The sequence below is a fragment of the Nematolebias whitei genome, chromosome 20, assembly GCF_014905685.2.
Source record: "Nematolebias whitei isolate Nwh7 chromosome 20, NemWhi1, whole genome shotgun sequence".
NCBI classification, from domain to species: domain Eukaryota; kingdom Metazoa; phylum Chordata; class Actinopteri; order Cyprinodontiformes; family Rivulidae; genus Nematolebias; species Nematolebias whitei.
Window position 1 is genome coordinate 11,061,745 of NC_056517.1, and position 14,154 is coordinate 11,075,898.

Sequence of the window (14,154 nt, forward strand, 5' to 3'; positions counted from 1 at the left end):
CTCTCACATGTTCCGTGCATGCAGGGGAGTCCTCCATCACATGTTCCGCGCATGCAGGGGAGTCCCCCCTCACGGGAAGGGGGGGATTCTCTCCTCTCCTCCCCATTTCATTGGTCCACTGTGACCTGTTTGGTAATTTCATTGGTCAAATTTTTTTTAACCTTTTATTTATACAGGTAGTTTCATTGAGTCACGAGGACCCACCCCCCAAGAGAGACATGTATTGGGCAGCTATGTGAGCGTCCGGGTGTGACGAGGCTAAATGTTTTGGCGGCAGGAAGCTCGTTAGCCTGTCAAAAAATAAAATAAAAAGAATCCATAATTAGCTGCAGCTTTGTATAAACTGCAGGGTTAAAGCTGTGAAGAAAGTAGCAGCTTATAGTCCAGAAATTACGGTACTTCAATAATCAAATATCATGCAGTGAACAAGTTACACGTTACTTTTATTTTGGCGGTGTTAAACTTGTCTTGTCGCCCTTCAGGCTCCTCGTGAGGCTCTGGCGAAGACCGTGTTGGCCGAAGTACCAATTCAGCTCGTGGAATTCTTCAGCACCATGAAACTGAATCCACCCAACTCTAGTCCTGCTCAGAACCCTGCTGGGACTGTGTGACACCATGAAGAGGTCGAGCCCGCCTCCCGGAGACATCAGCTACTCTTTTTTTTTTTAATTTTTAAATTTTATTTTTTTATGCACTTACCCACCCCCCTCCTGTTTTAGTTCACCCCCAGCCAATCAAACACCGGGTCTGAACACACCAGATGCTGGTGTTTTTAATATTCATGACTCTTGATTTAGCTACAAATCATTCCAGTAACGAGACCATGCTTAGTGCAAGTTTACATCCAAATAATGAACATTACCCTTCAGTGTTTCAGTAATGTTTACTGAAGAGAAACATCTTTTAAGAGTTGTCCTTTAACCCACAAGCTAGGCTGCGTTGTACGTTTAATATCTGTCGTCTCTCTAAAATAAAACATCAGCCATTATCAAACTATAGTTTTTTCTCTTCAAAATAAAGCTCCCTCTTGCTTCCTGCTTCAGTAAACTCAAATATAGTTTATTTTAACCCTTAAATAATTAATTTATTCATTTTATGACCATTCCTGTTCCTTTGAGGAAAAATCAGCCACCTTATTTAACTGCTTCAAAAGATTATTATTTAAATAAATTTTCTTTCTACAATAAACTGGTCAGACTTTTCAAGCTGTTTCAGCCTCCAATAAAAAGATTACATTTAAACGTTTGTAAGAATCTTTAGTTTATAAACTAACTCCAAATCTTTATTTGTTGGCCTTTTTTCTTTTTTTTAAGTATTTTTCTCCCCATAAGTACACCCAAAATTATGATTAATTTTATTTTAATTATTTAAGTCTTTTTGTTAAAAAAAAAAAAAAAAAACTTTAAATTTTCTTTAAAATGACAAAAAAAAAACTAAAAAAAATTTATTATTTTTTTTTTCCCTCCAGTTATTATGCTCAAAATGATTTTATTAATAATTTTCTTCCAGTCCAGCCCACCAGCACCTCCAGATCCAGCAGCAGGAAGTGAGGCCTTGGTTTCTGTCAAACGAGCATGTCTGGTCATACATGGAGGTTTTATTAAATAATTAAAATATATATTATTGTTATAATTTCTACCCATGGTAGAAACAGTAGTTTCTGATCGTTTTAATTTTTTTGTTTGTTTGCCTGAGGGTGCACCCTCTGACTTCCTGCCGTGGGATAAACCAGCTGCTGACAGGTGTGGGGCGTCTGCTGCAGCCTGCATGCATGTGCAACAGCTTTTTACGTCTAAATGTTTATTTGTGCACATTACAAGTGAGTTTTTGCTCTTTACATGCAAACTAAAACAAGTTTATTGGTCAAGATGAGAGACGTGACTCCTGAGAGACATCTGGCTGACAGACGTTCTGCTTCTAGTAGAACTCTGTAGATCTTTAGACGCTCTCACGTGTAACAGCTGAGCACCGCCTGGTGAACTCATGTAACAATCTAAAGTTTAGCTACATGAGAGTGTAGTGAAGTTACTGTGAGGTTAGGAGAGTGTTGGAAAAAATTCTGACAAACTTAAAAAATAAGGATTTTTAGGTTTTGCTTGAAAAAAACAATGTTTGACGTCACCAAATAAATAAATAAAAACGGACAAAAATAAACGTGTAGCTGATTTTTCCTCAAAAGACAATAGAAGGGTTAAGACTAACCTGTATAAATAAAGGTTGAATGAAAAGTGAGGAAACAGCCATGATGCTCCTTCTTTTCTTGCAGGATGTTTTCATAACTTCAGCAGCAGCAGCTGTGTGCAACTCGAGAACAAGAGTTTAAACATGTGTTATAGTCTGCAGAGTTTTATTTCAAGTGTTGCTTGTTTGTCAAAATATTTACTAGAGCCTGACCGATGTGGAAATTTTGGCTATCACAATACCAATATAATGGCTAAAACAATTGATCTTTGTCCACCACCAAGAATCTCAGTAAACAGTGAGTGGAGCGGGGCTTGTTTATCGAGCGCAGCTGTTAGCAACCATGAAGCTAAGCTAATCAGATCCACACTATACGCAGTCCTACAGTAGATTTACAAGTGGGGCACTGGTCATAAAACAGTGTTCCTAACGTGTGTTCACATTTTCTATCCTCCACTAGTCACCATAAAGTTGTAAAGTGTTTTACATAAATATAAATTAAACAAAGAAACACCCTCGCTGTTAATTGTTTAAACAGTCACATTTGGTGAAGGTCTAATTAGTGTTGACTGGAGCAGAGTTTATTTTTCTTTGTAGAGAAGTAAAGATTTCAGACAAACAATGCATTTCATTGAGGATGACAAAGATAACGTTACTAACACAGATATATTTTATACCTTTACGTTAGATTTATTGTTCTGGATAATGTTTTACAAGGCAGTAGCTTATGCTAGGTTACCTAAACATTAACTTGCTAACTTGAGAGGCGCGTAGCTAATGACAAGCAGGTTGGAGGAGTGAAGAGAATTTATTATTGATTTATTTTACAGATCAGTTAAAATAAACTTACCTTGTTCTGTTCTACACTACACAGTATTGTTCGCTGTTTTGTCTGTGCTGAGAGTGAAACTTAAGTGAACTGCCATGACTTGAAAGTAGTCTTCATGCTCCCTCTGCTGGATACATTGTACAATTACAGCTGGTTCCAGCGTTTTAGGGGTGAAAATTAGAAGTGTTTATATCGGTGCACAATGGGACAATTATCACCAATATATCTCCAAACATCTATATCAGTATAAAATATCGGACATACCGATATATCGGTCACGCTCTACTATTGTATCATGATGATTTATTAGATATTTTAAGGGATTCTTATTTTCCAATAATGGGTCAGTAAATTGTGTCTTTCTGCGTATAGATAATTTATAGATGTATTTTCTGAACTGTCTGAAACATTCAGTCAAGTCACACCAACGCTCTTAAAGCCTGATGCAGTTCCAACCATTAAAACCTGTTTGTTTTTTTACCGTGTAATGTGTGGTACTGGATCATGTCTTCCTGCTACTTGGAATTCTTGTCAGAATGTGTCTGAGCTTTCAGCTTGCAAATAAAACTAATATTTTATATAAACAGCGCTGGAGTAATTTATATAAAAAAAATATTAGAGCTGCTGCCCCCTGCTGGACAGTAGGAGACAACAGCTGGTCCAATCAACATCACATATTAAACACTTAGCTTGGTTTATAAATTATTTTGTCATTTTCCTAATTAAGGCCTGTAACACTTTAAAGAAATGTCCAGTGGGTCAGCAAATTAAAAACATTGTCCACCTTCACAGCTCGGCAGATAAAGGTTACATTTCTCAGAGTGCGTTGCTGTTTGAGCACATTTATCACAGAAGCGTTGCCATGTCTCATTTTAGGTCATCCATGTTAAAAAACCATTTAATTCCTGAGCCCTGAAGTTCATCTTTATTCTCAGAGGGCGACTTGTTCCAGACTCTGACAAACATTCTGACGTACTCATAAGAAGCGTGATCGCTGCAGATAAATACGTTTTACACTTCGTACCCTGCACAGCTGTCACGCTCGGGCTCTAATAATCTCATTTAGGAAATAAAAACATTAAAGTTTAATGTATTGATAAGTGGAGGAGCAGCAGAAGATGCTCTCTGAGCGGACATGTTCTTTCCTGGTCAGGAAAGAAGTCACCGATGTCCCCGTTACCGAGAGATCTGTATAATAAATGTTTGGAGACGTGTTTTTATGGACTGAATTAAACAGAATTAAAACCTTAATGTTTTTGTTGCAAAGTATTAAAGTGTGCAGGAGTTGCACTGTGGAGAACAGAGGGAGGTGATTTGTTCTCTGAGGCAGTGATGGATCCTGCTGAGTGGAGGGAGACGTTTAATCCACCAGCAGGTGCAGTGGAGGAGCCAGGGGGTGGCTAATGGTGGCCATGGCCCTCAATTTATTCTTTGGGCACCCCCCAAAACATTTACTACACTTATATGCAAGAAACTAGAACGCATAGTTTCCTCCAATTGATGATTAGGGTGATGAACAGAAGTATTTGGTGGCAGCCATCTTGGATTTTGACATGGCAACATAAGTTTGGACGGTGATGTTTTTTCCACCTAGATGCAGCCGCACCAAAGGGAAGCTGGTAACCCACTTATTTTTCAAGTTACGCTCACAGCACGCACAAACTGATTTATGACGGGGGACAGAAAACCATTCCTTGGTCTTGAGCAGATTTGTCTGAACTTGTCTGCAAAGTTCAAATAAAAGCCTTCACACAGTAAAATACTTTATTGTGTAAAAGTTACAAAGAGTGAGTTCTGTGGTATCAGCGTGAAGCTGTCGGGAACGTCCACCGCTTCGTCTAAAAAGAGCTTCAGACAGGTCGTCATGATTCTGCATGTTTGCAGTCTGAACATGGACGCCCCTCCATGTCCGTCCTACATTTATAAACCTCCTGACTAAAGTAGAATCCAGCAGCTGTTTGTCCTTCAGGCCTCAGCTTAGCTTCAGCTGGGGGGTGGTGGTGGGGGTCTGTCTACATGCGCTGGATGTTGCCGTGATCCATGAACTGCTTCAGGTCGTGCAGGTTGTCCCACCACTTGAACAGGAAGGTGTCTGCGATGAGGCTGAACCACGGCGTGAGCTGCAGCTCCTTGCGTTTGGCCTTCTCCAGCATGGCCCTCAGCTCCTCTTTGCTCACGTAGCAGTGGCTCTGGATCTCATTGGGATCTGGACTCAGGTCCACGTCCTGCACAAACACCAGGAAAACAACAAGACTGAACTAGAGAAACTGCATTTCTGTAAAATGTTTATTGCTGAAGAACTTGCTGAAAAAACAGCTGAAATAGAAGAACAAGCCTAAGTTAGCAGAAGAAAGCAGAAAACATTTGCTGAATTACCGTAGATTTAAATGAGCAGAAATGAGCAGAAAAATTAAGAAATGAGCTAAAAATAGATTAAATTAATAAAACTTAAAAAAACTGAAAAGTAGCTTAAAAAGCAGAAAGAAGCTTAAACTACCATAACAGAGTAGAGGGAGCGCAATTTTTGCTGAATTAGGCTGAAAAAAAATTAAAATGAGTGCAAAAATTGTGGAATTAGCTGAAAAAGCTAAAACTAGCATAAAACAGCTAAATAATAGCTGAAATAGCAAAAAAGCTTAAACTTGCTGAAATAAGCTGACAGGAGCAAAACAAACTGAAATTAGCAGGATGTAGCTGAAGAAGAACAAAACATGAAAGGAGCAGTAAAAGGTTGTAAACGCATCTAAAGATTTTTGGGTGGAAAATGAGCTCAATTCATTTTTTTATGAGTAAAAAAAAATGGCAAAAAATACTAAATATTTCAAAAAGCTAAAGTTGCATCAATACAAAAGTCATAGCAGGATTGTCCTGAAAGAGCTGAACCTTTTGATTTATGATTTGTTGAAATAGCACAAAAATCATGGAACGAGAACGATGCTGAAAATCATAGAGAAGAGAAATGGATTCACACGATCAAAGAAGCAGCGTCACTTCAGATCATTGAGGTTTGCAGGCTCAGCACTCTTAAGGTCCCACCACAACATTTCACTCAGTCTGAGGTTCTGGACTTTGACTGGACGTTGGAACGTCTTGATTCTTTTCTTTTTGAGCCATTCGATTGTAGATCAGCTGATGTTTGAATCAAAGTCCTGCTTCATGACCCAGTTTGGTCCGAGCTTCAGCTGTCGGACAGATGGACTCTCAGCTGACCCTTAAATCAGACGGTAAGCTCCGCACGACTGTCCTAAATGTTTTCTGCTCGTGAATCATCTTTCTTTGTGTAAAATTATGAACTTCAGATGGATTGTAAATGACTCAACTCTTCTCACATTGAAGAACATTAACAGTGATTTCTCTAAGGTCATTGCTGATGTCTTTTCTCCTTGGCATTGTGTTAACACACGCCATATGCTTCAATAAAGGTGCTCACACTGCTGAAGATCAGGACCTGGCTGAGCCTGGACCTCTTGAATCCTGCAGAAGCAGCATGAGACAGACTTTCATCGATGGCCTCATTGTCTCTATTGTGATCCTGTTCATATTAATTATTATGGTACTATTACTATTATCAGTGTTTCCCCTACCATTATACAAGCAGGGTGCCCCAATTGAGCACCCTGCCTACCAAACCAAACTTGCCCCCCCACCTGTCCACCCGGCACTGACATAGCACTAAGCTATTAGCGAGAAATACAGGTTCTCTAGCTAAAAAGCTAAAGGAAGCGCTCATGTTGCCTCTTCCCTCGTGCTAAACGCCCCCTGCCCCCACTCAAAAACTGTTAGTACAAGCTGCGCTCAGACAAGTGTCCGTCCCCCCATCAACAAAAATCATGGATGAGACGAGCACCCCGCCATGGCAAGTTAACTAGAGGAAACACTGATTATTAATTATTATTGTGTGAATGTTTAATAAACATTCACTCGATTGTGATCCTGTTAATATTTGTTATTCCGTATTAGATTCTTTCTGCCACCTACAACATTTTAGTGCTTCTAACGTCTTTCTGCTATTTTCAGCTTGCTTTGCTCCTTTTGGTCTATTTCTGCAAGTTTAAGCTTTTTCTGCGATTTCAGCTACTATTTAGCTGTTTTATGTAAATGTTGGCTTTTTCAGCTACTTTTATATTTGTTGCACACCTTTTTTCAGCCTAATTCATCAAAGATGTGCTCTCTCAACTTCCTTCTGGTAATTTAAGCTTCTTTCTGCTTTTTTAGCTACTTTTCAGCTGATTTGTTTTGTTTTTGTTAATTTCAACTTTTTTCCACATAGTTTCCACTTGTGTGCTCATTTCTGCTTTATTGTGCTAATTTAAGCTTGCTCTAGCTTTTCAGCTACCTTTTTGGCATTTTTTAGCTGCCTTCAGCTGTTTTCAGATAAAATTATTTTTTTTGTGGTAATTTCTGCTACTTACAGCCAATTCAATTCAATTTATTTATAAAGCACCAAGTCACAACACAAGTCATCCCAGGACACTGAACAGAAACAGTCACATACATAGAAAAGCCAGTTAGTATTAGAAGGCTGTTTTTGCTGCTAGTTTTGGCTTTTTCTGCTATTTCAGCTAATAGCTGTTTTATACTCATTTTAGCTTTTTCAGCATAATTCCACATTTTTTAGCTCATTTCAGCTCCTTCCATTTCCTTCTAGTAGTTTAAGATTCTTTCTGCTTTTTCAGCTACTTGTTTTTTTGTTGCTAATTTCAGCTTTTTTGTTTTTAGAAGCTGTTCAGGACCAGTAACAGTATGAAAGTCCAAGTCCTGAAGGACATGCTGGCTCTACCTTCTGCATGAAGAGGATGTAGTCGATCTCGTGCTCCCCCCAAACACCGTCCGACTGGGCCTTGTAGTGGATCCGTGTGAGGTAGGTCATTTCAGCTGGTGGCACCTGAAGACAGCAGGCAGGAGATCAGACACCTGAACCCTGGGTGATCTTCAGGCATGGGGTGGACTCCTACCTGCTCCAGAGGGATTCCCAGCTCAGCTCCGAGTCTCCTCTGAGCTGCCCTCCTCACTCCTAACGCCTCCTCCTCCTCCAGCTCGCTGTCTGTGTGTAAAGGATGGCTGCAGCACGTGTTTGTGAAACAGCCTGAACACAAACACAACGTCCAACTCTTTCCAACGACAAACGGCCATGTTCTAATCCAGAGGAGCTTGAAGCTGACCTGGAAAGGTGATTTTGGCGTCGGACCTCTGCTGCAGGAGCAGCTTGTCCTCGCTGTTGAACAGGAAGACGCTGAAGGCTCGGTGCAGTAAACCTGCAGGATTGAACAAGCAGAGGTAAACGAGCCGCACAACAACGTCCCTCATCGCCGAGGGATCTGAATGATGAGTGTCGCTTCTGCAGGTGAAGCCTTGCAGCATCCAGGTGGGCAGAAGGTCCACAGTGGAGGACCGAGGGAGGTTTGTGTCCAAAGCAGCAGAGCGACGGATCCTGGCGAGCGGAGGGAGCATTTTATTTACAACCAGGTGCAATGGAGGAGCCGGGGGGTGGCAAAAGGTGGCCATGTCCACCATAGATTAATCTTCAACCACCCCAAGGGCCACCCCAATCTTTAGAGGAAGCTATACTTTAAACAAATATAAAAATTAGAAATCCACTGCTTCTAATAATAAAAGGTGGCTGGTTTACAAACCGTAATGTCTGCTCTACAACCCCTCACCCCCATATGATACTAGGAGACCACCTATATGTTAAACTTTAAAAATATATTTCTGTGTAAATAGCTTACACCGTGGACACCTGTGGCTTATATACTCACAAAATTGCATTTCTTTTTAAATTTAGTGGGCGTGGCTTATATTCAGGCTGCTCAATAGTCCAGAAATTACAGTAACTGTGTGTGTGCTGGTGGCCATCTTGGATTTTGACATAGGGACTAAATAGGTACATTTCTTACGCCGAGGTGCAGCTGCACACCAAAACAGATGTCAGTACACCGCTTACAGTTATCGTGCTCACAACGTGCACAGATGGAGGGGGTTTCCAACTCCTGCTCTTTGTTTGTTGACGGGGGACAAAACAAACAAACAAAAAGTTGAGCTGTGTGAAGCCAGCTACCTTTATCGATGCTCGAGTTGAGGTGGCAGTTCTTCTTGGTGTCCGCTCCGACCCTCCGGTCGTTCTCGTCGATGATGATGCACATCTCAGAGAGCAGCTGCACCTGCTTCTCATCCAGGTGATCGGTGGTGACCTCAGGCATGCTGGCTGCAGACGGAGGGCTTCTCACCACGCTGTGGTTCAGGGAATCGTTCAGAATACACTTTCACACCAACACGACACAAACACAGTCGTCTTCTTCATCTGTTTGATGTGTTGCAGTCTGAGCATGAAGCTGAGGTCCACAGGACACGTGAGTCCAGAGCCCAAGGTCCAGCTCTGCTGTGATAATCCTTATCAAGTTTCAGTTCTTTAATCCTCCAGAGTGCACGCACAGAAACACTCATTACATGTTCTCTTCACAGTGAACATTACTGTCACAGTTCCTACACAAACAGAACTTACATGTTTGTTAATGCTACAACCGGACACTTCCCTTCAACTCTGCATTTCGGTCTGATTGAGAAACTCAGGGAGCGACAGACGCAGGTGTGGTTACCATGGTGACCTTAATGAGCTGCTGCCGGTCCCTAATTACTGTGAAGCTTTACAGAAAGTTTACAAATGGTGGCGTTTGAGGCTTTAGCTGCAAACTGAGCCACAGCTAGCTGGAGGTCAGACACACAGGTACTTCCGCCTCACAGACAGACGGGTTTTATTAGAGCTCTGTTTCCGGTTGTCTTGAAACAGCTCGGCCTGCTTACCTGGACTTGGCTCTGCAGCAGCGGGGAACACCGGACCCGAACCTCCGTGAAGCTGCTCCTCCAGGGGCGTTAGGTTTCAGCACCGAGACTCCTGGACGGGTTACCGCCCGAAGCACCGCCCACACGGCTGGGACCATGGCCTGACGGAACACAAACCCAATCACAGGGACGGAGACAGGGCTGAGGGGAAAACCTGGACAGGATTAATGGCGGATTGGGGCTGACTACTTGGTCAAATGTGAACATGGTGATGACGTCATTGAACTAGGACAGCAGGGGTGCCTTCAGAAATGTATCAACGTGGTGGCCCAGTAGGGGGGCACTGAAAATCCACGGAAATTAAAAGGCAGAACATAATTTCAGAAATGTAATTATACTGTTCTTGTAAAATGATCATTTGAAAAATTTAACAAAATGAGTAAGGGAACTTCCAGCGGCTGGAGCTCAGTTTCTGATTTTATGGCCAATATTTCTGTTGATGTGAAAACACACAACAAGAGTCCAGTTTAAATGCAGCCTGTAATGCCATTACTTGTCTTTACATTTGGTTTCTGGTCATTTCCCCCAAAAAAATCTGATGTTCATCAATCAACCTTTATTTATACAGGTAAATCCCATTGAGCCTCGAGGACTCATTTACAAGAGAGACCTGATTTAACAAAGAAAGATGAGAACAATGGACAACAGCAACAACAATAAACAATTATTATCATCGTTTCGCTTATTTGAACAAGAACATTAAAGAAAACATTTAATAGAAATAACTCTTAATAATAAATAATAATAATTAATAAAGCTTTCTCAAGTTTAAAGCTACCACTTTGACTAATTCTTAAAAACAATAAAGAAAAAAATATATATAGTTTGTGTACTTTTGTGAACAAAATTTTTATAAAATATAGTGTAAAACTGAGAATAAAGACAAACACAACATTAGTATGTATAACAAAGTCCATGCTCAATAATCCAGGATTACAATCCAACATTTTTCAGTCAGGTCATCTGGACAGTTTCTTTTTTTTTGTTTCAGCACGAACTCATTTTCAATGGAGACCTGTTTGGGGAGCAGATGGGGGGGTTAGGGGTCTTGCTTATGGGCCCAGGGTGGGGCGAATCAGGGTGGGGGGCAAGTGTGGGTACTTCACCTACCCCACCCACAATTTATTTATTTATTTTTTGATGTTGTCGGGGCCGGGGCGTGAACCGTCGATCTTCCGATCACAGGCCCACCTCTCCAACCTCTGCGCCACCACTCCCCCTACTCATGTCCAGATGACCTGACTGAAAAATGTTGGATTAGTATGTACATTTACATTAAAATACAAAAAAGATGCTGCATAAAACCCGAGACCCTGCATGTTAAGTTTGGGGACATTGGTTTTAGGCCACTTGTCCTTTTTAAAGGGAACTAGATTTCAAGCTGTAGTTTTAACTTTAAAAAAAAAATCATATTTTTTAAATCGTAATTGATCAAACACAATGTTAGCATTTATGATTATTAGGTTCTACTGATAAAAACGTGAGCTTCAAACAGATAAAACTGCCTGGCCAAGGGGGGCCACAAGATTTTTCAGGGTGGCCAGTGCCCCTTCCACCCCCACCCTTGGTGGTGCCCCTGAGAGACAGGGCCTCTCAGGACTGCAGACCTGATCTGGACTCATGACCTGGTTTAAACCAGTTGTGTCAAACTGGTTGAAAACAACAAAGTCCATGCTCAATAATCCGAATCGAAGGTGAAACGTTTCAGCACAAAAAAAAAAAAAAAAAACTGTCCAATGACCTGACTGAAAAATGTCAGACCCTTCATTTGTGTTTCACGACCCACGTGGGGTCTCACAACAACCCTGTCTTTGGGGAACCAGTGCCTCTGGGAACAGTTTTAGGAATAAAGAATTTTAAATATTTCATGATAAAAGTCGTTATCCACAATTCTCTGAGCTGATTAAAACAGAGGGAGGCTTTTTAAATAATCAAACTTTATACAAAAGCTGCTCTCTTGTTAAACGAGTTAAATTGGACAGTGATGCACGTGTAACAGGCAAACTGATCCGTTCCGGTTGATCCACTTCCGGTTTTCCAGTTAACACAACACGCCATCGGCGTATTGAGCCGCCCAGGCTTCCAAAAACACACATAAGTACGCAACGCCTGTTACATTTCCGGTTCACACAGACACTGATAAAACAACACATACTTACAAAAGACATGCTCTAAATCAGGTGGACTAACAGCGTCTTTTAACCTGGGTTTTTTTGCGTTTGTTTATCGCAATATTTCTTAGCTGAACCCAAGTCCTCGTGCCCTGCTTGCTCCCAACGTCACGGATTTTCATTGGCTAACCAGTCGGCGGCGAGCGCCCATTGGTTCAAAAAGACTAAACACAAACCACGTGATGCGGAAGTGGATGCTAAATATGTGATGTGTCAATGTTAATGGATAAAAATCAGATACACGATAAAACTGTGGCTTGATGTTAACGACATCATATAAAAACAACATTTTTAAATTAACAGAATTGCGTAATATCACGCTTAAAAGGATAAAGCCCGCCCAATTCTGTTTTAGCTGCTGCGTGATGACTGAACGTCAGAAATGAAGGTGATCGATGTGGCAGCTAGCTAGCTGTACTAGCTTGTAGCTAATTTCCTGAAGTCTGACAGCAATGAACTCAGAGAGGCAGTGACAGTGGTGAGTGATTGCCTTGTTACTCTTATTTATATATGTATAACGGTGTCTTACGGGACCCAAATAATAAAGGTCAAAGCGGGTATTTACTTTATTAATTGTCCCAACATTGGTGAGCGTATTTAAGTTGTGTATTCAGACGCGTTTACTTCAAGTTTACGCTGTTTGTTTTGCTATTCCGTGCATTGTCCATCTGATAAGATAATCTAGAAGTAGACGGAGCATAAACCCAACTATAAATAAGTCGTTAACATAAAAAAATACTATCAATTAACTAGAGTTGCTTTTCTGTCCTCGACTTTACCGGTGTTACACTGAATTATGTGACCCCTCGCATCTGGGGCATGTCTGGGATTTTCAGCAGGCGACTCTAGCGAATAAACGTGTTTTAAAATAAAACAAATAAAACAGGCCGAGCTAGTCATAAAGTCTTGAAGTTTATTGGTGACCCAGAATAGTTCCTGAACAAACACTAACATAAGAAAACTCCACCATAGTTCAATACTCCACTGAAGCTAAAATATTTGTACTTTCAGCCAAAAGTTTGGAGCAGCATGGGGTTTATTATAAAGTATGAGGCATAAAATAATTATTAGTGTATTGAACAAACGATACAATTTCATTTTTTAAGTTAAAATTTTACATTACATTTTAGAAAAAATACAAGTAAATATATAAGATGTTTACTTTTCTTTAAAGTATCCTGCAGATTTTAGTTGTTGAGGAACATGGACTTGCTGTGTTTGGAGGGAAAAAGTAATAAACACCAAACTGCATGAAAGCCATCTTAATTATTGTCTTCCAATAAAAGGGAGAAGTGGGCAGTAATGTCTTTGTCATGTCTGTTTGTCTGATCTTACAAAGCACAACACTGTGTCTAACTCATGGACTGATCCCCAGCACGCGTTGTCATTGTGGAGGCTGTGGCTGAGTGGTTAGAGCAGTCGTCCTCCAATGCAGGAGTTGGGGGTTCGATTCCACCAGCAGTCACATGTTGAAGTGTCTCTGGACAAGACGCTGAACCCCTCATAGTGTCCGATGTGTGTCCCATCAGTGTGATAAAGCTCTGATTATTCTTTGTAGAGATCTAGTAGAGTGCTGCATGAATGGGTTAATGAGGAACAGATTGTTGTAAAGAACTGAGTGACTTGATAAGATAGAAAGGTGATGGATAAGTACAGTCCATTTGTCATTTACTCATTCTGAACATTAACAGATTACACAAATGTTTTATTTAAATGTTGCCAGTAACTATTTGAAGTTAGCTCTGTAAGTGAATTACATCATGAACCACTGGAGGGATTTTAATGAAACTTTCACAAAGTCATTACTCGCTCTAAAGGATGAGCAGAAACTGAATTTGAATTGTTCAGACTGAATCTGCTCGTAATCTGAAATTAAACCCACTGATTTGAAAATGTATTTCACTAAACTAAAAATGAATGAATCTGCTTTGAAACTGTATTTCGTTGTGTTGAAAATTCAGTTTGACTACTTTCATTTCAGTTCTATAATTCAGTTTCAATTCCAAAATTCAGTTTTTTGTGTCACACATCCGGGTCCTTGAGAAAGCCACGGAGTAATCCAACGCAGATTGACAGATTTGCGTTTCACTTCAGTGAAACTTCCTTTACGGTGTATTTTGAGCTCGAGCAGTG

The 14,154-nt window shown here is 40.6% G+C and overlaps 3 protein-coding genes across 4 annotated transcripts in view; 2 read left to right on the plus strand and 1 right to left on the minus strand.

The window, feature by feature from the left end:
• Positions 1-1,104, plus strand: part of LOC119426301 (copine-3) — a 24,169-nt gene extending 23,065 nt beyond the window's left edge. The window contains exon 16 of one of the 2 annotated variants that reach the window (XM_037693857.1): positions 483-1,104. In XM_037693857.1, the coding sequence (XP_037549785.1) occupies positions 483-611 (129 nt within the window). In that variant the 3' untranslated portion in view covers positions 612-1,104. The remainder of the gene's footprint in view (positions 1-482) is intronic. The other variant, XM_037693858.1, reaches the window with a different exon arrangement.
• A 3,676-nt stretch (positions 1,105-4,780) lies between these two features.
• idi1 (isopentenyl-diphosphate delta isomerase 1) lies at positions 4,781-9,948 on the minus strand. Its single transcript, XM_037694483.1, has 6 exons — positions 9,812-9,948; positions 9,069-9,241; positions 8,173-8,265; positions 7,966-8,096; positions 7,791-7,895; positions 4,781-5,235 (listed from the first exon to the last, which is right to left on the minus strand). Exons 1-6 carry the CDS (start codon positions 9,946-9,948, stop codon positions 5,023-5,025), a joined length of 852 nt encoding a protein of 283 aa, XP_037550411.1. The 3' UTR covers positions 4,781-5,022.
• A 2,383-nt stretch (positions 9,949-12,331) lies between these two features.
• The window catches only part of wdr37 (WD repeat domain 37), a 37,242-nt gene continuing 35,419 nt past the window's right edge, over positions 12,332-14,154 (plus strand). The window contains exon 1 of the mRNA XM_037694129.1: positions 12,332-12,499. The gene's annotated coding sequence lies outside the window, so the exon portion shown is untranslated. The remainder of the gene's footprint in view (positions 12,500-14,154) is intronic.

Bases quoted from the DNA above. Each gene is read 5' to 3' on its own strand.
- idi1 (XM_037694483.1), bottom strand. From the start codon at position 9,948: ATGGTCCCAGCCGTGTGGGCGGTGCTTCGGGCGGTAACCCGTCCAGGA. The intron at 8,097-8,172 runs GTCAGCTTCAAG...GTTTGTGTTCAG, and splicing joins CGCCAAAATCACCTTTCCAG to GCTGTTTCACAAACACGTGC. The intron at 5,236-7,790 runs GTAGAGCCAGCA...GTGTTTGTGCAG, and splicing joins ACATCCTCTTCATGCAGAAG to GACGTGGACCTGAGTCCAGA.